The 22,696-nt window shown below is 48.0% G+C and overlaps 1 protein-coding gene across 2 annotated transcripts in view; it reads left to right on the top strand.

Moving 5' to 3' along the window:
- Window positions 1–22,408, top strand: part of Fam227a (family with sequence similarity 227 member A) — a 48,588-nt gene extending 26,180 nt beyond the window's left edge. For both annotated transcript variants that reach the window (XM_031349473.1, XM_031349483.1), the window contains 9 exons: window positions 1,514–1,621; window positions 3,917–4,002; window positions 8,275–8,371; window positions 10,043–10,137; window positions 10,844–11,001; window positions 12,967–13,119; window positions 16,030–16,170; window positions 19,043–19,168; window positions 22,168–22,408. In XM_031349473.1, coding sequence (XP_031205333.1) covers window positions 1,514–1,621; window positions 3,917–4,002; window positions 8,275–8,371; window positions 10,043–10,137; window positions 10,844–11,001; window positions 12,967–13,119; window positions 16,030–16,170; window positions 19,043–19,168; window positions 22,168–22,240 — 1,037 coding nt within the window. In that variant the 3' untranslated portion in view covers window positions 22,241–22,408. The remainder of the gene's footprint in view (window positions 1–1,513; window positions 1,622–3,916; window positions 4,003–8,274; window positions 8,372–10,042; window positions 10,138–10,843; window positions 11,002–12,966; window positions 13,120–16,029; window positions 16,171–19,042; window positions 19,169–22,167) is intronic.
- Window positions 22,409–22,696: the final 288 nt, after the last annotated feature.

Raw genomic sequence — 22,696 nt, 5'->3', positions numbered from 1 at the left:
CTGTGCTCAGACATGGTTGTCTCATCTGTACCCACCACATCTGCAGGGAGCAAGGCATCCTCTCCCAGGAAGCTGAAGCATCAGGGTGGCCCTGTTACCCACGTGCCACGGGATGACGGACCCCAGAGCAGGCTGACCCAAGTGGCCACCATAGCCCAGTTCAGCAGACGCCCCGCCAGCTCCACAGTAGCTTTCCCAGCTTTCTTCATCCTGTCCCCCAACCTTTCTACCTCAGCCCAGAGCCTTCATGAGGTCACTGAATGCTGCTATTTATTGTGAGGTTTCTGTTGATTACATACAGTGTGAAACAGGGGACTTTTACGTTTTATATTAGGGGTAAGGAAGATCAACAAAGTCACTTCCTCCTTAGGAGCTTTGTCACAATGGCTAGGCGGTACAGGTTCTGAAAGGAAGCATGGCTGCATCCACAGAGGGGAGGGGAGGGGAGGGGCATGCTTTGGAGGATCCCTGTACAAAGTACCTAGTGCTCACTCCCTCCTTCCCCCAAGGATTTCCACAGAGCGCATTTATCTGCCTGGCCAGGAGACATAGCTACTAGTATGTGAAGGCTCTGCCTGGGAGAAGCACCTCAGAGAGAATGGTCAAGGTTTGCATTCAGGGTCGTAATGGAGATAGCTCTGTGTTATCTGGTACTGATGTTCTGGAAGGCTGGTGTTCAGCTAAACCACACTGTATATTCTGTCTGCCCAGGAACATTAGCTCACTTACTAGATATACTTTCATGTCAGTGTAGGGAACTATTTCCCCACTGTGTTCCTAGACTCTAGCCAAGGGCCAACCAGCTAGCAGGCCTTTCTAAGGTCAATAGCCTTGGGCCTGCCATGTCAGCTCTTTGCTGTACATCCATCCAGCCTCTGAACATGGGGGGGGGGGCATGTTTTAGACCTAGGGTTGTTTCCCTCCAAAGCCAGGTCTTGGGTCACCGTAGCAACTGGCCTCTCATTTCCCACCCTGTTCCTGCTGCTTCTTCTCCTTGTTACTTTTTTTTCTTAGCCAATCACCTTCTGCCCGTTCACATTGTCTGGGGGAGGCAACGGGCTTGCGCAGTGGCTCAGCTTTCTCCAGTGACCCTTGCAAGCATCACTCTGGTGCTGAACTTAGCGTGGCACTGTGTTAAGGAGACTTTCACTGAGTTCTCATAGACTGCTGCCAGGAGGCCCTGGTGACACTGGGACATGACTGCCTCCACCTTTGTCCCTGGGCAGGGGAGCTTATGGTCAGCAAGAACAAGGGGAGGCAAGGAAACAGGGCAAGCACAGCATCTCCATTAACCATAGTCACAGAGTCCCACAAGCAGGCAGTGGGAGATGGTGGGGCAGGCAGCATTGTCCCTATTCTGCAGGTGAACACAGCCTCTAGAGAGGAGGCCGGGACACCGCTGGCAGCAGACCTCAGGTTCCCTGTAAGCAGCAGGAGGTCTCTCTCTGCCTCCCCTTGTCCTGCTCCATTCCTTTTGGTGGAAGTGACCATCACCATCCTTGGCTTCTTTCAGGGACGTATCCTTGCCCACAGAGCTATAACAACTGGGACTACTCAGAACTGGATCCAGAGAGGTTCCGGAGAGAAGAGCTAATGTTGCAGAGCAGTCGACTTCTAAGGAGTAAGCTCCCAGCTGTGGCCCTGTCCCTTCTGCTCCCTAACACAACGTGGTCACCATGTAACCGAGGCAGGGGTGCTAGGGCACTAATGTCCCCACCAGATTATCTCTCAGATTTTCAAACTGGCCACCAAAGGAATAATTAAAAAAAAAATCAGTGCTTATGGATTGCATATGAGGAGTAGAATTTTACATGTGATGGAAAGCTGAGGACACCCAGGTCTGGTAAAGGGATTGCCTAGCATGCATAAGACCATGGGTTCCACCCCCAGAGCTATACACAAAGAAGAAAAATCCACCGTCTTGTCGAGTCTCCTGTACTGTATCAGGTCTGTATGTTCTATTACCATCCATGAGGTTTGTGTGTTCTATATTCTCCTCAGTCTGTATGTTCTAGCATCCATCAGAGGCCTGTCTTTTCTATAATCTATCCACCCAGACTGTATGTTGTACTATAGGATATAGAAAGTTAGTTGTCTTAGTCAGGGTTTCTATTCCTGCACAACATCATGACCAAGAAGCAAGTTGGGGAAGAAAGAGTTTATTCAGCTTACTTCCACATTGCTGTTTATCACCAAGGAAGTCAGGACTGGAACTCAAGCAGGTCAGGAAGCAGGAGCTGATGCAGAGGCCATGGAGAGATGTTCCTTATTGGCTTGCTTCCCCTGGCTTGCTCGGTCTGCTGTCTTATAGAACCCAAGACTTCCAGCCCAGGGATGGCACCACCCACAAGGGACTCTACGCCCTTGATCACTAATTGAGAAAATGCCCCACAGCTGGATCTCATGGAGGCACTTCCCCAACTGAAGCTCCCTTCTCTGTGATAACTCCAGCGTGTGTCAAGTTGGCACACAAAACCAGCCAGGACATTAGTTAATAGGAGCTTAGGAGTTTAGCGGTGCCTGGGACCTGCTGGAACCTCTGGGCACTGTTTGATACTCATGACAATCAACAGAAGGAGCCCTACATGTATGTTACAGATGAGGACATGGATACTCTGAGGAGTAACTTGCACAATATTGACCTTTTCATTTCTCTCATCATGTCACATCGTAGACGTGTCTCTGTGGCACATACCTCTGATCCCAGCACTTGGGAGGCTGAGGGAGGAGGCTTTCTTCAAATTTGAAGCCAGTTTGGTCTACTACAGAACAGAAAATTCTACTACTGCCCATATGTTAGCCACACTGCGAGTACTGTAACTATCCCGGTTCATTGACATTGAGACTTCACTTTGGTGGCCAGACTGAGAGTCTAGACTTTTTTTAATGTTTGTTTTAATTATTTTCTATCAACGTTTTTTTAAATCTAGTTTATGCGTATGAGTGTTTTGCCTGCATGCGTGTCCATGTGCTGTGTGTGCCCACAGAGGTCAGGAAAGGGCGTTGGATTCCCAGGAACTGGGGGTCACACATGGCTGTGAGCCACCATGTGGTGCTGACACTGGAACCCAGGTCCCCTGCAAGAGTAGAATGATCTTTAACCACTGAGCCATCTCTCTCACCCTGGATTTCATATGGCTGTGAGCCACCATGCGGTACTGACACTGGAAGAGTAGAATGATCTTTAACCACTGAGCTATCTCTCTCACCCTGGATTTCATTTTGCAAATGTTTTATCACCACACCTTCTGGCACATACTTCCAATCCCAGCTCTTGGGAAGCTGAGGCGGGAGGATTGTAAATTAGAGGCCAACCTGGTCTATCCAGAGAGTTCAAGGCCAGCCTGAGCTAGACACTAAGACCGTGTTTCAAAAACAAACAAACAAAGTAAGTTTAGGAGGAGTCAGGAGGCTTGGCATGGTGGTACACACTTTTAATCCCAGCACTATGGAGGCAGAGGCAGATGGATCTTGGTGAGTTCGAAGCCAGTCTAGTCTCTAACCAGAGTTATATAGTAGAGACACTGTCTCAAAAACAAACAAACAAACAAAAATCAGACAAGTCAGGAACTCATAGAGAAACTCTCTCTAAAAAGCAAAAGCAAAAAGACAAACAAACGAACATTTCATCTGGTACTTACTTGGCTGTTTTTAGGACTCCAGGTGGTTAGTTTTCTGTGAAGCCACTGTGATAATGTTTTTGGTTTCCTGTACACTGTGCACCACACATGTGGCCTCGTAGACATTATTCTCTGGCTAGCTCATCAGCTCTGCCTTGTTGAGCAGAGGCCCAAGCTTGCCTGGGGTCAGGTCTGGCTCTGTTTTGCTCTTGTCAGTGCTTCTAGGATTGTCTCAACACTCCCACAATCCAACATGCAATGGTCAGACCCCACAAAGCAGCTTTTCTCTCTTCTAGCAAAAGAGTTCTCCCTCTTCACTTGTAAGAAATCCTCCACCCAGAAGATAGACCAGAAGAAGAGCAAGAAGTACCAGAACTTTGTGGTAAGTGGGGAGCACAGACATGGACCATGAGCTCCCCAGAGCCCCGAAGCAGCTACAACCTGGGGTTCCTGGAGCATCTGTGTAGCCTTCTGTGTCAGGCACGTCCCTGTGCGTCTGTCCAGTTTTATCCCATTTCCTCAGAGCAGGGCCTCGTAGGGCCCAGACTATCCACATAAGAGAAGAGCATGGGTGATAACCACAGGACGTAAGAAAGGAGGTACTAGCTAGTACTTGGGAGGAGGAGGTCCAAGGATCAGAAACTTATGATTGCTGGTCAGTGGTGGTACACGCCTGTAATCCTAGCACTTGGGAGGCAGAGGCAGGCGGATTTCTGAGTTCGAGACCAGCTTGGTCTACAGAATGAGTTCCAGGACAGCCAGGACTACACAGAGAAACCCTGTCTCGAATAAAACAAAAACAAAAACAAAAAAACAAAACAAAAAAAGGAGGTGCTCAGATATGCAGGCTCACAGCTCTAGATGCACATCTTGCCTTCAGTCTTTCAATCTCTGTCTCTCTCTCCCCACTCCTCTTCTTCCCCCCCATATCCCCCTATTCTCCCCTGAGAGTGGAGTCGAGCCCTCCACGTCTGCACTACAGTTGCTTCACTGTCATGCTTCACTTTTTTTAGCCTGGTCTAGAGGATACTCCTTATGAAGCAAGCCCAGTCAGTCCCCTTTCTTTCTGAGCATTCGTGTGGTCCAGTCGTCACTGACTACGGCATGTCCACATTAATCTTGAAGCCCTAGGTCAACATGCCTGTTCTGATGCCTGAGTGCCTGTATCCAACACTTCATGAAACCTGGTGCTGTGTTAGATGGCGCATCTCTGGCTGTGAGCGGGGCCATGTGTTTACTCAGGCATACTCAGCACCAAGACTTAGCAGCCCCATAGCCCCCCCCCCCCCATGCCCTGTGTGCCTCTGTGATGCCTGCATTCTCACTAAGAGATTCTTTGTTAGCTGCAGTCTTCCTCTGCTTGGATGGAAACTCCATGAGGGAGGGTCTGTCTCCTGTCACACGTCTTCAGATGTAGGCATGTCCCCAAGAGAGCACTCCATAGGAAGTCAGGACTTCATGGTGGCCATCTTTGTAAGCTCTGGGCCCTGTGTAGCATAGGATGTAGCTTTATAAACATCACTCCTGCCCCAAGCACAGACAGAACCAGACAGAGCAAGCATTGCTGAGGGCCAACTGTCCATCAGATCAGTATCAAAATATTATTCACTGTTTGGGCACTTCCAGTCACAGCACCCAAAACAAATGGGTTTCTGTGTACTGGAACACAGAAAACCTTCTGACACTTATTGCAAGAACCCAGCTGCGAAATCCCATCTTCTGTCCTTTCTGAAATAGAAACAATCAAAAACTGGAACCTTGAAAGCAGCTGACACATGAGTGGTGAGCCAGGACAGAGGCAGTGTTGGAGAGATTCTCTCTGCTGGGGATAGAGCCTCTTGCCATGAACAGGCGGTTCTCCATCTGCTCAGCAGATGCAGCCGGCTGCAGTCTTGCCGTCATGCATGTCAGTGGCTGCAGACTCTCTTGAGAGTTCAGAATTCAGGGCACCAAGCAGAGATTTCTCTAAGATCAACCTGCCATGTGCCCTTGGTTTGCTCACGCCCTGAAGACTTGTAATTGTGGCTCACCTATAAGCCAGAGCTCCCAGGAGCCACGTCAAGGACTCAGTCAAGTCTTGCATCCCTTTAATGGGTTTTAAAGAAGATGCTCGGAGGCAGCTTCTATAGAGAGCAATTGCAGTTGGAAGATGGCTGTTTATAAAGTGCTTGGTACGTAGGCACGAGGACCCGAAGTTCAGTCCCCGGGACCCATGTGAGAGAGGATAGATATGGTGTGTGTGCCTGTCCTCTCAGTGTTGGGGAGGCAGAGGCAGGCAGATACCTGACCAGGGGTACTGGCCAGTCAGATACATCTAATCATTGAGTGCCAGGCTTCTGAGAGGTTCTGTCTCCTGGCTGGCCTCCAGGAAGCAGCTGCTGACATCAGCACTCCTCCTGAACCCCGGGGTCAGGTGTGGTGCATAGGAATGGTTGAAGAGAGGAGAGCAATTTAAGTCTGTGGAGGTGGAGAGGGAGGGCACGCTTGTCACAAATGGCACTCCTAGAAGGTCACGTGAGCTGACAACCAAAGGTGCTGTTTTAGGGTTTTATTGCTGGGATGAGGATGAGACATTGTGACCATGGCAGCTCTTGTAAAGGACAACATTTAATTGGGGCTGGCTTACAGTTTCCGAGGCTTAGTCCATTATTGTCATGGTGGGAAGCATGGCAGGGTCTAGGCTGGCATGGTGCTGGAGACAGAGCTGAGAGTTCTACATCTTGTATGTCACACTGAGTGTACCTTGAGCAACAGGAGAGCTCCAAGCCTGCCCCCACAAGGACACGCCTCCTAATAGTGCTACCTCGTATGGGCCAAGCGTTCAGACACACGAGTCTATGGGGGCCATACCTATTGAGACCAGCACAGGAGCCATTGGGAGAATGTGAGAGCCTTTTAGAAGCAGGAACAGCATGTGCAAAGGTCCTGAGGAAGGAGAGAAGAAAAGGAGGGAGGGAAAGTAGAGGATGAGAGAGAGAGAGAATTACTCAGAACGGGAAGGAGGTACGTGATACAGAACTTCATAAGTGAGGTAAGTGGAGGCAGGAGTTAAGACCAAGGATTTGGCCTGGCCAGTTCTCTGAAATGTGAGGCTGTACCAGATTTCCATTATCCATTCATGTGTTAGCTGACAGTCAAGCCACATCCCATTCCCAGCTGTAGTGTCTAGAGCGGCATTAAACATATGTGTGTGGTAGAGATGTACATTTGCCTGGGCATCTGCCCAGAAGTGGCAGTCATATGGTAGTTTTATATTTAAATTTTTGAGAAACCTCTAGACTGGTTTTCCTAAAGGCTGGTTAATTTGTACCCCCACCCCATCATCATTAATTCAGGGCTCCACTCCCCCAAATCCTCTCCATCATTTCTTATCAAACTTAAGAGCTTTTTTGCTGTTGTACAAGTATGTGACCACACTAAAGATATTTCCTTGACCCTTCTACATCTTTGCATAGATGAGTGTCTATGGCTGGTCAAGTCAGTGAGCTACTCAGATGTACCATGTGGCAATTTATGGGATCCCTCTTTCATTTAAAAGCCTTGTGTGGATCCTTCCCTGTAAAATGAATATTCTATATATATTCTATATATTCATATATTCATGAATATATTCTAGCTAGTCTGTATAAAAGACACACAATCCAGGTATTTTATTTACAGGCTGTAAGCCTTGATTGGGCAGGTTTTGAGCTATTCCAACTTAAATCCCAGTCATATGTCCCTTGTTACATACTGTTTCTCCTGGCCATGTGCTCATGGTCCATCTCCTCTGATGGCAGCTTCCTCCCCTCTGGTCTCCTTTCTCCCTTCTCTTGTCTTCACCTGTGACCCCTAGCCAGGTGACTGAGAACCCGCCTACCTCTATCTACTGCCCAATCACAGGCCTTTTATTGACCAGTTAACTTGTAGAGCAAGGTTACATAGTTGGTGTGTGTGAGGATCTCCACCAGGTCTCGGGGCCAGTATTAGCATTTGCATACACAACAGCAGCAGACCAGCCCCAGCACTTCCCAGTCTCTCTTCCTAACCAGCCGCCTGGAGTGTGAATGTGGTGCCTGGAGCTTTGGATGCCATCTTGCTTCCTGAGGACCATGTCTTTAAAGTGAAACCAGAAAGTGGGAGAAGTCAGTGGCGAGCCTTAACAAAGCAGAAGCACCATGTGAGCCAAGGGCTGCTTGTCTCCTGACACTCACCTGGGAGAGCAGGTTCTACATAGTTGGAACCACTGTTAAGTTAGTGTCCTGCTAGGGGCTTCAAGGCAGGGCTAGGTTTCAGTGATTGCGCAGCACCAGACACCACAGTAGTTGCTCAAAGAGATGGTAATGAAGGCCATGAACTGCAGTGGAACTGATTAGAAATGACTTGCAGTGGGCTTGGAGCCCCGTTGGGAGTTGCACGCACGTTGCAAATGGCAGTTTCCTCCATCTTCAAAGAACTTCAGGGGGCAAAGCTCTTCAATTCCTGGCAGCTGAGTGACACCCCATTGCTGCCTGGGCCCCACTCCACAGCACCCCATCTTTCTGGAAGCTGTCAGGCTGGGCCGGAAGGCTCGTCTCAGGCCTTCCTTTACAGTGAATGATGGGATATGGATGAGGTGCAAGTATTTCTCTCATACCACTTTTGCTAACTTTATTCTTTTTTTTTTTTTTTAAAGTCTCTCCTGAAGACTTCTCATTTACAGACAATGAAGGAAAAAGACCTTTCAAGTAAGAAGACCACAGAGGAAGGCTGGAGGTACCACAGCATGAGAGGTAAACAGACTGCTGTGGAGGGCAAGGCCCTGCTGCTTGGATACATCTGGACATCATTTGCTTTGCCCTTGGATTTGGCCTGGGCCTTGGCATCAAGTACTAGCTGGGAGCAGAGCGTGCATTGTTGTTTCTATCGGATGAGCACTTAAATGTGCAAGACATTCCCATGACAAAGAAGTATCTATTGCAAGAGTCAAGAGTGCCAGGGCTCCCCACCAGCTCATCATGCCAGCATCACAGGATGCAGTCCCACACTGTCACCCTTAGCAGCCTGAGGAGTTCCCCTAGGGTCTGAGGGAGCCCTGAGTTTACTCAGTCCAAACTAATATTCATGGCTTGAATGCTGAAGAGAATTCTAGAACCTATCAGTAACAAAGTAGCAAATCAGAAATGGAGATTTTTATTAAAGACACACAACATGCATATGATTGATTATTTTGGGGGGGCAGTTTCAAGACAGGGTTTCTCTGTATAGCCCAATTTTTTTTTTGTTTTTTGTTTTTTGTTTTTTTAGATTTACTTTTTGTTTTGTGTGTGTGGATATTTTGGCTGCATGTATGCATGTGCACCATGTGTGTGCCTGGTACCCAGAGAGGCCAGGAAAGGGTACTGGATCCCCTGGAAGTATAAATTACAGACACCTGTGAGCTACCCTGTGTGGTCTCAGAACCATATCCAGGTCTCCTGCAAAGGCAGTCAGCTTAACTGCTGAGTCATCTCTTCAACCCTGGATTTCTTTCAATATTCACTCAATGTTATGTGTATATGTGTATATTGTATGACCCAGGTTTTGGATGCACATAGAGGCTAGAAGAGGGCACCAGATCCCCTGGAGCTGGAGTCAAAGGCCATTGTAAAGCTTCCTGATGTGGATGCTGGGAACTGACCTCTGGTCCTCTAGAAGAGCAATATGTCTTAACCTGGGAACCATCTGTCCAGCGTAAGACACTTTCCTTCTTTCCTGCTGCTGGGGCTGAACCACAATCTTGTGCATGTTAGTCCAGCTCACTAACACTGCTACATCCCAGCCCTGGAGTACTTGGCACTTTTTCTCTTGGTATGTGGGTGATTTGGTTCATTATAATCTGCCTTTCAGGGCTATCGTGGACAGCTCTGCAAGCCATTCCAGTGGTCTGTTTTTGGATGATCTGTTGCAAGTTTTTTGTTTGTTTGTTTGTTTTTGTTTTTTGCTTGTCTTCTCTGCTAACTTCCTACAGGAAAGCCACTGTGTGTGTAGAAGCCGATGTTTTTTTTTTTTTTTTCCTTTGTCCTGTAGCCACCACAGTACCCAGTCTGTTGTTGCTGGCATCTTAAAACCTTATTCTATGATGACATGCTGATTCCTATAGATACTTTATTCATGGTACCTGAGTTAGTGTGACAGTATTTACGTGTCCTTTTTTCCTCAGTTATTTCCAGCACCCAGCATGAACCTGGTACAGAATAGTGAGTGAGTATTCCTGGCGTGGAACCAAGGATGGACATGTCCAATAGCTGTGTGTATGTGGCTAAGATGCGAGTGGAGTCAGCTGGCTCCCCCGTAGCTCCAGAGGACTGGCATTGTGCACAGATTCCATTTTTACTCTAGCAGGAAGCTGAGACCCACCGCAAACGCTGTCTTTTCCCTGGGCAAATACTCACATTCACCTTTTTGTTGTATCACATTGACAGATCACACTATACCTATCCTGTTCTCCAGGAAAGCCACACAGCAAGTCAAGCGGATATCATACGCCAGAGAATACATCAATACGTTTATGAAAACGGTGAGCACATGATTGGAAATTTAAGATCTATTTTATGGTTTCTCATTGTATGTGTTTGTGTATAGGAGTGTGTTCTTGTATGTGCATGTGAGTGCGGGTGCTCTCAGAGGCCAGAAGTGTGTGTCTGATCCCCTGGAGCTGGAGTTACAGGCCATTGTGAATCACCTGACATAATCACTGGGAACCAAACTTGGATCCTCAGGAAGAGCAGCAAACACTTTTAACTGTATAGTCAAGTTAGGTTGGAGAACGTAAGAGCAGAGCTGATTTAAAGGAAACATGGTTAAAACGTCTTCATCTTATGCAGATGTCAGGTAAGAGCTGGGGTGTTTCTTTTTTTTTTCCGAGACAGGGTTTCTCTGTATAGCCCTGGCTGTCCTGGAACTCACTCTGTAGACCAGGCTGGCCTCGAACTCAGAAATCCACCTGCCTTTGCCTCCCAAGTGCTGGGATTAAAGGCGTGCACTACCGCTGGCCTGGCTGTCACTTTCTTCAAGGCACACACATCAGGACCCCCACCCATAGTTAGATGGATCATCCTCTTCAATCAGTCAAGATAATCCCTCACGGATATGCCCCAAAATGAAATAATCCCTCACATTTGTGTTTGGAGACTTGTCCCCTGAGTGACTCTAATTCCTGTCAGGTGGAGACTCACCATCAACAGGAAAATACCTTTTCCTTTTCTCTCCTCCCCACCCCTCAGTCCCACCCTGCCTGCAAAAGCCCGGAGCTGACTTCGAACCAGTTCAACCTTTACGGAAAGAGCCCGCTAATGGTGTACTTCTACCTCAACTACTCCCCGTTGCAGATGCCTGGTCGCGACCTGCTGGTCAGCAGGAGAGAAAAGACTGAAATCATTCCATATCCTTGTCAGATGCTACCTCTTTGTAGAAGTAGGGCTTAAGGAAAAGCAACCAGGCTTTGGTGCATAGCCTGGCACACAGTGGGTATTTGGTAGGAACAGCCATGGTGAGGTGAGCCTCACATTTAGGCCTCTTTCTCATTGTCCAGCATGAACTTAGGTATCATACCCTTCCTGATGCTCCCTGGCCCAAGAGAGTGGAGCATCGATTCTGGTGTCCATGAGTGAGGTTCATCTAACCTCCTCTGCACACATCCCTTCCCAGCCGTGTTTGGAGTCGGTATAAAGTTCAGCTCTTGAGAAACAGACGTAACATGTGTTGGTTTGCAGCATATGTTGGTATGCTGAGCCTTAGCAACATGCTGTGGGGTTAGAACATGGGTTCTAGTGGGAGTCAGTTTACTGTTTGTCTAAATAGCCCAGACTCTGAAAGTAATGCCAACCACTAGCCAGATTTTGGAAGGCCTCCAGTTTTCCTGTGGGCAGTTTTTATTTCATCTGTAAAATCAGAAGAAGGGTTCTCCCATCAGGGGTGCTTTTTCTTTGTTTGACTTTCTTGTTGTTTGGACCTTTTTTGTTGTTTTTTATTTGTTTGTCCCACTATGTAGCCCTGGCTGGTCTGGAACTTACCATGTAAAACAGACTGATCTCAAATTCACAGAGCTCCACCTGCCTCTCATTCTGAGTGCTGAGGTTTAAGACTTGTGCCACCAGGCCCAGCTTCAGGGGCCATTTTGCAGATTGCCTCCCAAGGCAGGAGAGGTAAGAGTACTCAGGACATGCCTGCTACTCAGTTGCCTTTGCTGGCTTATAGGCAGGAAGGGCACCAGGAGGCCTTCTGCTTTCCTGCCCCTAGAGCTTTGCATCACAGATTTCTGAAAGCGGACCACCTACCTCTGGGCAGCATGGTCCAAACTGTCCCTGGAATCACCCTCTTCTTGAGGTCACTGGGCTCCAGAGACAGCCCCCTGGCTGGGATACACCAACCATAGCAGCTCTACCCTGCAAGCTCCCAAAGTGGAGATGGTTCTACCAAGCTGGAAATGCCACTGGTGGAGTCTCACTGGCACTGTATGAAGAACCGGCATTGTGGTTGCCATCATCCTCTACAGTAGCAGTTGTCAACCTTCCTAATGCTGCAGCCCTTTAATGCAGTTCCTCATGTTGTGGTGACCTGAAATGGACAATGGAGCTGAGTACGGCTGTGTGTAGCTATAACGTCAACACTTAGGAGGCTGAGGCAGGAAGCTCACGATGAACTTGAGACTATATAGCCAGATCCTATTTCAAAAACAACAACAACAACAACAAACAAATCCAGTTGGGCTTAATGGCCCAAGCCTTTAATCCCAGTATGTAGGAGGCAGAAACAGATGGATCTCTGTGAGTTCAAAGCCAGCTAGAGTTAAGACTGTCTCAAAAACCGAACCAAAACCCAAACCAGAAAACTAGAAATGATTTATCAGGCTGTCAAGGAGAGAGATGTCAGATCCCCTTTCTCGTCATTATTGTAGTGACAGACTCCAAAGCCAGACTGCTGACCTGGGCCCATAGCTAAGCTTGTGGGCTGTGGCTGCAGCGATCTGTAGAAAGAACGTGGTGATGTTGGGGAGCCCCTCGGGAACACCCCGACACTTGCACCAGGGTACCATCTTTCTCCTTCAGACAGTCTAAAGAAATATTTTCTGGCTCGATACCATGGACAGAGCCAAAGGGGGCTTAATGACAATGTGGACAGCCTGCCCAGCCACAGAGGGCACAGTCTTTCTCTTTCCCAGGCTGGCCTTAGCCAGTCTGAGAGGACCACTGCCTGTGTATATGTGGGGTGCCTCCTCCTGAATGCCAGAGCACCAAACATTGTCCTTTGCGTCATCCATGTTCCTCTTGCCATGGCTGCGGCCAGGGCCGGGGCCGGGGCTGCAGAGGGCAAGCACAGTGAGCCTTCCCTTGACAGCAGGATGCACTGACTCTGCCATGACCTATGCTGACATCATCCAGCTGGTCACAAAGAACATGGAGATTCGAAAGAAAAAGCTCCAGCAGCTAGACCGGATGCACGAGAACGAATGGAACTGTTTTAACAATTACCTAACGGAGCTGAAAGAAAACTTTAAGAGGTGAGAGGGCATGGGTGCAGAGCCACGAGTGGCTCCTCGTAGGCTGCAGCAGCCAGCAGGATGTAACTAAGCTGGAGTTGGGGGCGGAGAAGCTTTTCTGTGCCCTGATTAGAAAGGACTCATTCACTGGGAGGTGGCAGTGCATGTCTTTAATCCTCAATGAGTATGAGGCCAGCATGGTCTACATAGCTAGTTCCAGGATAACCAGGGATATACAAAGAAACTGTGTCTCTAAAACCACCACCATCACCACCACCAACAACAGCAACAATTAAAAAAAAAGAAAGAAAGAAGGGAAGGAAGGAAGGAAGGCACCTCATTCACAGAGCTTAGATTCATTCTTTAGACTGGTATGTGTATGCATTTTCCTATTGTGTGGTGGTGGCTGACAGTTGTAATTCTAACACTCAGGAAGGCTGAGGCAGAAATTACCTCAGGTTCTAGGCCACCCTGGAGAGTAAGAGCTTGCCTCCCGTACATGACCTCCTATGTAAAAAAAAAAAAAAAAAAAAAAAAAAAAAAAAAAGAAAGAAAGAAAGAAAAGAAAAAAGAAAAAAAGAAACAACAAAATAAAAAGAAACAACTCTTTTAAAAAGGCTGACGTCATGGCATATGCCTGTAGTCCCGTCACTCAGAAAATGGAGGCAGAAAATACAACTTGGGTCCTCACCTGGGCTCAGAAGCCAAGCTGGAGGTGTGTACTGCTGTCACACACTCCTGTGAGTATGCACATGGCCAGAGGAAGGTGACACCAGGCTGGGTTTCCCCTGCTGAGCTTCAGCCAGCAAGCCCTAGAAACCCACCCATCTCTGATGCCCAGCTTATTATATGGGTGCTGAGACCCCACTTCCGGTCCACACTGGCTGCCATTTTTAACCACCCAGAAGCCTCTCCGCTCGCCCCTCCCCCCCAGTTTCCGACACAGTTTCCTAATAAATCTGGAGTGAGCTCTAGGGACCTTCCAGTGTCCCCCAAGTGATGGGATTGCAGACAAATGCCACCCACCATGCTTGGCTTTTAAAATGTGAACTGGGGACTTTTTCAGGCCCCAGTGCTTTCACAGTTAGCACTTTACACACCTCTAGTCCTCCTGGCTATCTAAACAGAGAAGTGATGCTCTGCTTTGGTTCTTCAAGGATGGCCATAGCCAGGCCACAGTGGCCCTGTGGGAGATGACTCTGGTGGGGTGGGACTCTTTGGGGACATTACTACTTATTTCTCTAATAGAGCACAGGTCAGGAGCATTAGCAACCTTGGGCAGCCCGAGGCTCTGTCTCTGTCTTATCCGTGTCAGCGAGGCTCCGTACCGGGTCTGTGAAGGCTGTGGGTGCCTCTGACTAGCGCTAGCACCTTCCTGGTAGAGTAGTTCTAGCCTAATGCCTAGCTCAGAGGTGGTGGCTGGTGAAAGGAACACATGGGGACACACACCAGGGCCCTCCAGGGCCCCAGCAACACAAGGCATTTCAGCCAGAAAGTTTGCGGCCTGTGGCCAGAAAATGGTGAACAACCAAGGCCATCTATCTGGCAGCTGCTAGGCCTCCCATGTGGGAGAGGAGCCTGTCTGCCCTTAATGAGGGCTGCACTGAGAGACCTAGGACCTGGAGTCTCCTGGAGGATCGAGTTTCCTGGGAGTCCACAGCACAAGGCCTCCAACATGTCTGGGACAGAGTACCTGAGATTCAAAGGACTTTTGGAGAAGCTCCAGGAAATGTTCCAACAATTGATTCTGTGACAGCAGTCTTAAAAGGAACAGAGAGATGTATATAACAGCACCTCTCCCCTCTTCCTTTTACATTTATACGTGCATATATGGGTGTGTATATGTATGTGTATACGTGTGTATATGTGTGTGTGTGTATGTGTGTATATATATGGGTATACGTGTGGTGTGTGTATGTGTGTGTGTGTGTGTGTGTTGTCTGTGGTTAGCTTTGAACTCCAGGGCTCAAGTTATCCTCCTGCATCAGCATGCTGAATAGTTGCATATATACTGCCAACCCAACTTATGACGTCATTTTTTAAAAAAAGATATATGTGTGTGAATTTTGCCTGCTTGAATGTATGTGTACTGCCTGATATGGAAGTCAAGAGAGGTTGCCACATCTCATGGAAGCGGAGTTCTAGATGGTTGGGAGCTGCCCTTTGGGTGTTGAGGACTGGACGGGGGTCTTCTCACAAGCAGCCAGCACTCTTAACTGCGAAGCCTTCACTCTGGCCCTCGGGCCAACATAGTAACTCACACAGACATACATTAACGCTATTTTGCTGACCTTGAATACTCATAACCTGACCCATCATCAGGTAAATGTATGCTTGTGTTTCAAAGGCCAGCTGAGGGTTATCCAGTTCAGCACAGCCACTGTGTACCCTGTGAACTCACCCTACAGGAGGCCTTCAGTAGCCCCGCTGCCAGCATTCATTGAGCATGTCCTGTGTATCCAGCAGTCTTTAAGCATTTGACCCCCACTAACTCACATCTCACCACAAACCACGTGAACACACTTACATGGAGAGGCCTAAGTAATTTCAGCGAGGTCACCCACCAAGCAGCAGAACTCTGCTTAGAGTCACCTCCCTTCCAAGAGTGTATGTCAGCCTTCTTTGAAGATGGCAGGCTCCCCGTCCCTTCTGTAATTTCATTTTATGTTCATTCAAAAACCCCAGCAATCTGTACCTGGGATGGGGTCACTGCTGTGTGGTCAGCTGTTTCCATCCACTCTGTCCAGCAGGCTGGCAGACTAATGTAGATATTTGTCTGAGAAGACAATTGCAAGACAGGCAAGACAGCCAGGGCTACACAGTGGGACCCTGTCTGGAGCCGGGGGTGGGGGGGCGCGGGAGGGTGGTTAGAAAAGATCACACGACTCTTTTATGCTTTCCCATCTATGTTTTGTTATTTTTATTCCCCAGGGAGTTGGATATCATCGATAAGAAAGAACAAGAAAAGAGAAAGGCCAAGAACATGGTGGTCTCCTTCTCCATGCTGTTCGATGATTTATTTGGGAGGAAATCCAAGAGAAGCCCGCACCAAGAAACTGTCTTTCTTTCAAGGTTTGTTGTTCAAACAGAAACCTTAGAAAATATCCAGTATGAGCAATGTAAGAACTCTTACCACACTGGGAAGGGAGGCAGCGCAGGTCTGGGCGGAGAGGACACCCACGGAGCTTTCCCGGAGCTTTCCCGGGTCTCATAGCTCAGAACAAAGAGTTGGACCAGGAACACATGGATCGTGGTAGAGATAGTTTATTAAGGAAGAAAGAAGGCCATTTCTGAGAGTGGAGGTGGCTAGAGAGCTGGGGCAGTACCGAGGTGCAGAGGCCTCAGACATTTGGGATCACTCACGTGCCACCTTCTCTGTCAGCCCAAGGAGCTTGGGACTTCTCTCACATTCTCTCTCTCTCCCTTTCTCTCTCCCTCCCTCTCTCTCTCTCTCTCTCTCTCTCTCTCTCTCTCTCTCTCTCTCTCTTTCCCTCTCCCTCTCCCTCTCCTCCTTCCCCCTCCCTCTCCCTCTTTCTTGTCACAGGCAGCATGGTCAGGAGGGGGGTTCCTGTCTTTCTGCCAACAGGCTCCTCCTCTCTGCTCATCTACCTGCTCCTCCCCTCCAATCATCTACCTGGTCACTCTCTCTCAAGCACCTATGATTTCATCTCAGTGCTTCCCTCCCCCCACTCTCCTACAATAACCTTTTCTCAAGAACTGTGGCCCCAGAAGTTTCAGGAAAGGTAGAGGAATTTAAAAAATTAATTTTTATGTGTATATGCCTGCATGAAGGTATGTATACCCCATTCACGCAAGAGCCCGAAAATGTCAGAATCGGGTGTCAGAAACCCAGAACAGAGAGTGTTTTATTCTGCAGAAGTCCAGCATGCAGGGTCCTCCTGTTACCAGAACAGAGAGACAACCAAGTGAGCTCTCAGGCTGATTTAAAGCACATTAGGGAATTCTGGGGTAGGTGACCTCTGTGTTAATCCATTGGGTTCATCTCCATGGACATTCCATTACCGGAGTGTGGGGACTGGAAACTGCTGCTGAGGAAGTCTGGGAACTGCTGCTGACCCATTGTCCTGGCCTCAGGCCAGGTGGTGGGGCAGCTTCTGAGGCCTGGACTTGCCCAGTTCTTGGCAACAGAGATGTAGGCCTAGTCTCCTGGACTGCCAGTTTGAAGCCTGTCATGGAATCAGCCTGGCCTCCTCTGTGGAAGAGATTAAAAGGAAAGGGGTATAACAAGCACCCTCTTTGCTTTGTGCACACAGCATTTCCACCCCTTACTGAGGTTATTCATACATCCCCACAAACCCTTTTAGTTTTCTGCCGGCCCCATACTGACTCATCTCTGAGCTCTCTCTCTCTCTCTCTCTCTCTCTCTCTCTCTCTCTCTCTCTCTCTCTCTCTCTCTGGCGTTATTTGCTGTTTTTTGTTTTGTTTTGTTTTAATTTGCTCTTAGTTGTCTCTGTATTCCCAGTGACCAGGTCTTTGTAGTTTGGAGTGAAGCTCTGAGAAGCCCACGGGGGCCAACACTAGTGGCCAGGGCTCTTTCTTTTCTTGTGGCAGGGAAGCGAGCTTTCCCTGAAGAAAGGCCCCTCCCACCAGTGGCCACCTTTCTCAGGACCATTCTGTGCCTGGGGATGGACCTATATTCAAAGAACCACTCCCCTCACTTTGTGTTCTTTTGGTCTTATACCAGTGGCCTCTTTATTTTTGTTTCTCTATGAAATAAAATAAAACCTTTAATTTTCATGATAGTTTTTGAAACATAGGAATTAGGATTTTACCTAGATATGCATTACAGAAAATTTAAAAAAAAGCAACAGTGGTACAAGTTAATCCCTGGACTGTATGGACCTGTTGGGGATTTCAGAGCCTCCAGGAGACTAGGATCCACCATCCTGACCCTTCAGGCTCCTCAGGATCCCACATGGCTGCTGGAGTTTCCGGCATTCGGTCTGTGCTACAAGCTAGAGATGTAATGAGGATGTGGCACCTTCTTTCTTAGCACTGTAGGGCACAGGTCAGACTTTCTTGAAATCATTGAAATGTGATGATTTTGATGACTAGAGTGTCACCTGTAATTTTAAAATTGGTCACCAGCAACCAACTTTAATCCAGTTTCTAAACTTTTTCTTAATCTATGAAGATCTGCCACACCTATTCATAATATATACTCCCTTTCCTTTCTGGTTTTTAAAGGACCTTCCCTGGAAATACTGTGACATTACTGCTTTATTTCAAGGCCTAGATATTAGTCACATGGTGATTATTGCAGGGAGCCTGGGAAACGTAGTTTAAACAGCGGAGACTTTCCATCCCCAAACTGGTTGCGCTGCCAGGGTGAATGATGGCTTGCCTGGCTGGTGACTGTCCCCATCACTGATAGGTGGTGGCAGCCTCTATTTTAGAGGTGAAGAAACCAGCACTCAGGCAGACTAAGAACGTCAGCCTTTCCTATTAAACCTGTGGACTAATGTTTTTCTTGAATTGAGAAGACTGGATTCATAGGAGTAGTCGGGAGCTTCACTACCAGGCTTTTGTCACGTCAGCCCTGGCTTCCCAAGCATCCAAGCTGCACCTCAGTCTAATTCCCTCAGACCCCATTCTCCACTGTTTCTCCTCTGACCTTAAGCCCAGCGCAGGCTCCCCTCCTTTAGGAAGTCTGCCCTGAGATCTGCTCAGAGTGCACCCATCTCCCTGGATTTCCTGTTTCCTCAGAGTCCTGTCCAGTCCTGGCCCCAAGCTGCTGTTGGGGGATTGATGAGAGGCGTGGCCTTGTGCTGACCCTCTTACTTTCATCACCTTCACCAACCTTACCAACTTATATTTATTTCTCTCCCAGTACATATCAAGGTGCCAGTGAAACTGCTGCTAGAGAAAGTACATTGAATCTCTGAGCTGGTTTTTATTGCTGTCCACTTGGCTTCCCCCACAGGAAGGAAAAGAAGGAGATAGAAGAAAGACGACGAAACATTTCCCGTTCCCCTCTCTCACTTCAGAACTCTGTGAAAAACTATTCCCTGGGCCTAAAAAGCCCCTACAGAATCAATTCTCCTTCCAGGTGAGGTGGACCAGCAATGGGAAGACAGGGAACTGGAAAGTGCCCACTCCCCAGCCCTGCTCCCTCCAGGTTTGCTGGAGAGACCTGGCAGGAAGAGCTTTATGCGGGATCACTGCATCTTTTCAGACGGTTGGCTTCTTGTATTTAAAGTGTTGCCATGATAGTACGGCAGTGCCAGGCGACAACAAGCATGAGGAAGATAAGCGTTGGGCAAATGTGACCTCATAGGGAAGCTAAGCTTTCTTGAGGTGGGGATTAGTCACGGTATCCCAGGCCCAGAAACAGGTTACAGCATCCTCCAGAATTTTCTGCCACAGGCATCTTGTAGCAGTAGGATGTAGCAGAAGGTACTCACACAGCCCACTTGACAAACAGCTGGTACCAGGAGGCAAATACAACAGCAAATTAAATGTCCACAATACAGGGGACCCAGGGTAGATGGAGCAGGGGTCCAGGAGCCATACTGGAGTGGGGTCACTGAGTCTGGCTCAGATGACAGAGCTTCCTGGCAGAAGGAGAGGATGCAAAAGAGGCCAGCTGCTAGGGGATGCAGAGCAGGGAGTAGAGAAAAGCTCAGTACCGTGTGGGAGGAGGGCAGGGCAAGGTGTGGCTTCCAGGCTATTGGGGGCCTGGAGACTATCTCTGGGCAAACAGGCCCTTGGTTTTCTCTTATGCGGACCACTGGAAGTTGGTCAGCAAGGGCATCACTGATTAGATTTGGCTTTTCAGAGACCCAGTAGGCTTTTTTAGTGTTCATGTTTGGGGGATTTGTCAAGGCTCCCACAAATCCTTTTCTGTACTTGATGCCTGTCTATACTTTTCAATCAGGAATCTCTAGGCTTTCTGGATTTTGGCTCAGAAAAATATTTCAGAAGCCAATCCTTAACACCATATTACTAAGTACGAAACCATTTACAGGCAGAAAGTGGTGGCATGGAGCTGTTAGCACAGCACTTAGGAGGATTTAAAAAGAGCAAGTACCCTGGTGTCTAACTGTGGTGAATTAGTTCGTTTTTGTTGCCCTAATTTTTAAATACCCAAGGCTGAATATCCAGGTGTCTTAGTTAGGGTTTTACTGCTGTGAAGAGACACCATGACCATGGCAACTCTTAAAAAGACAACATTTAATTGGGGCTGGCTTAAGGGTTCAGAGGTCCAGTCCATTATCATCAAGGTGAGAGCATGGCAGCATCTGGGCAGGCATGGCATAGGAGGAGCTGAAAGTTCTACATCTTGTTTCAAAGGCAAACAAGAGAAGACTGGCCTCCAGGCAGCTAGGATGAGTGTCTTAAAGCCCACACCCATGATGACACACTTTCTCTAACACCTACTCCAACAAGGCCACACCTCCTAATAGTGCCACTCCCTGGACCAAGCATAGTCAAACCACACACAATGACTTATTTAGCTTACAGTACTGGAGGTCTCAAAAAAATTGTATGTGGCTGGGCTGTGGTGGCACACACCTTTAATCCCAGCACTTGGGAGGCAGAAGCAGGCAGATTTCTGAGTTCCAGGCCAGCCTGGTCTACAGAGTAAGTTCCAGGACAGCCAGAGCTACACAGAGAAACCCTTGGAAAACAAACAAACAAACAAACAAAAAAAAAAACATTGTCTGGGAGAGGGTGTAGTGGGTCAAGCCTTTACCATACAAGCATGAAGACCTGAGTAGAAATCTCTAGAACCCAGCCTGCATCTGTATCCCCAGTATTCCTACAGAGAGATAGATGCGGAGGCAGGAGAAGTCTGTGGGCTAGCTAACCTTGCATATGCACCAGTGGACAGCAACCAAAAGACCCTATCTTAAGCAAGGTAGAGAACAACAGCCAACACACAAGGTTGCCCTCTGACCTCCATACATGTGCCATGATATATATATATGTCCCCCACATATTATACACACGTGGTCCCAAGTGAGCCCCAGATGGACAGGTTCGCCTTTGGTTGACCCCATAGGAAAGTAAAGGTATGGAAAGAATAGAAAATGTCTCAGAGAGCTGAAAGGAATGGTCATTTCATAGCTGTCACTTCTGTGGTCCTTTCCAAGCCTCCGTAAGTCAGGAAAGTCCTGGAGCATGCCTGGCTGAGAGTCCTAGCCAGGCTCTACCCACAAGGACTCCTTTTTGCTGGGCTCTGAACCAAGTTTAAATTCTCAGAGCCCACAAGACAACTCACAATCATCTGTAATTTTAGTTCCATAGAATCTAATAATGCCCTTTTCTGACCTCCAAGGGCATCAGGTATGTACATAGCACACATACATGTATGTTGGCAAAACATTCATACACATAACATAAAAAAAAAAAATCAATCCTAGAAAAAAAGAAAACAAAATTTTTATTTTAATTGAAGTAAGGTGAATTAAGGCACACTCATCTCTCTGTTTTGTTTTGTTTTGTTTTGTTTTAAGACAGAGTTTCTCTATGTAGCCTGTCCTTGAACTTGCTCTGTAGACCAGGCTGATCTCAAACTCAGAGATCCACCTGCCTCTGCCTCCCAAGTGCTGGGATTAAATGCATGTGCCACCATGACCAGCCTAGGTGTTGATTTTAATCTTGTCTTGATTTTTTTTCTTTGTTTATTTACTGCAGTCCACCCACACGTCCGTTCTTGATTGAGATCCTGTCCCTCCCAGACCCTCCATGCCTTGTCCACCCACACATCCGTTCTTGATGGAGGTCCTGTCCCTCCCAGACCCTCCATGCCTTGTCCACCCACATGTCCGTTCTTGATTGAGGTCCTGTCCCTCCCAGACCCTCCATGCCTTGTCCATCCACACGTCCGTTCTTGATGGAGGTCCTGTCCCTCCCAGACCCTCCATGCCTTGTCCATCCACACGTCCGTTTTTAATGGAGGTCCTGTCCCTCCCAGACCCTCCATGCCTTCTGCCACTTGTTGGCCCTTTGATCTGCTTCCCTTGGGGGCTTGATGCTACCTAGCCTGCTGACATCTCCGTCATTTAAGGTTCCTACCATTTCTGTCTTCTCATTCCTCTACAGTGAGCGCAGCAGGAGGAAATTCAAAGGCAAGCAGGACATGCTCTTCCGGCTCTCACCCTCCTCTGTGGAATGAACTCGCCCAAGAACAGGAGGAGACTGCGGAGGCAACACCTGTGTCTGTTGTCAGATTCGATAGAAAGCAGAATCAGCAATGGCAACTGAGAGCCCTGCTGCAGCCAGGGATGTATGGAGTCTCCCCCAGTCAACAGGATAAAGAATATTAAAGTTCACACTTCCCATATTCAGGGCTTAGAGACGCCGGTTCACCTCATCCATCAGATATTTACTTAATTTGATCTTTCATTCACTTGATAATAACACAATCTAACACATCCTTATGAAACATAGCAAGACCCTCTCTCAAAAACCAAGCCAACAGCAAGTATCAAAAGAGAGCTGAGCTGTGAAGTCCAGCTTTCATTAGTCCTAGCACTCTGTGGTCAAGGGATCTAGTCGGGTGGATCTCTGAGTTCAAGGCTGGTCATTCCTGCATATTTGTTAAAACATGTGACACATGTACTTGGGGCTT

Source organism: Mastomys coucha, unplaced genomic scaffold (assembly GCF_008632895.1).
Source record: "Mastomys coucha isolate ucsf_1 unplaced genomic scaffold, UCSF_Mcou_1 pScaffold11, whole genome shotgun sequence".
Taxonomy (NCBI): Eukaryota; Metazoa; Chordata; class Mammalia; order Rodentia; family Muridae; genus Mastomys; species Mastomys coucha.
The sequence above is the reverse complement of the archived record's forward strand: the minus strand, read 5'-3'. Positions and strand labels throughout refer to the sequence as shown.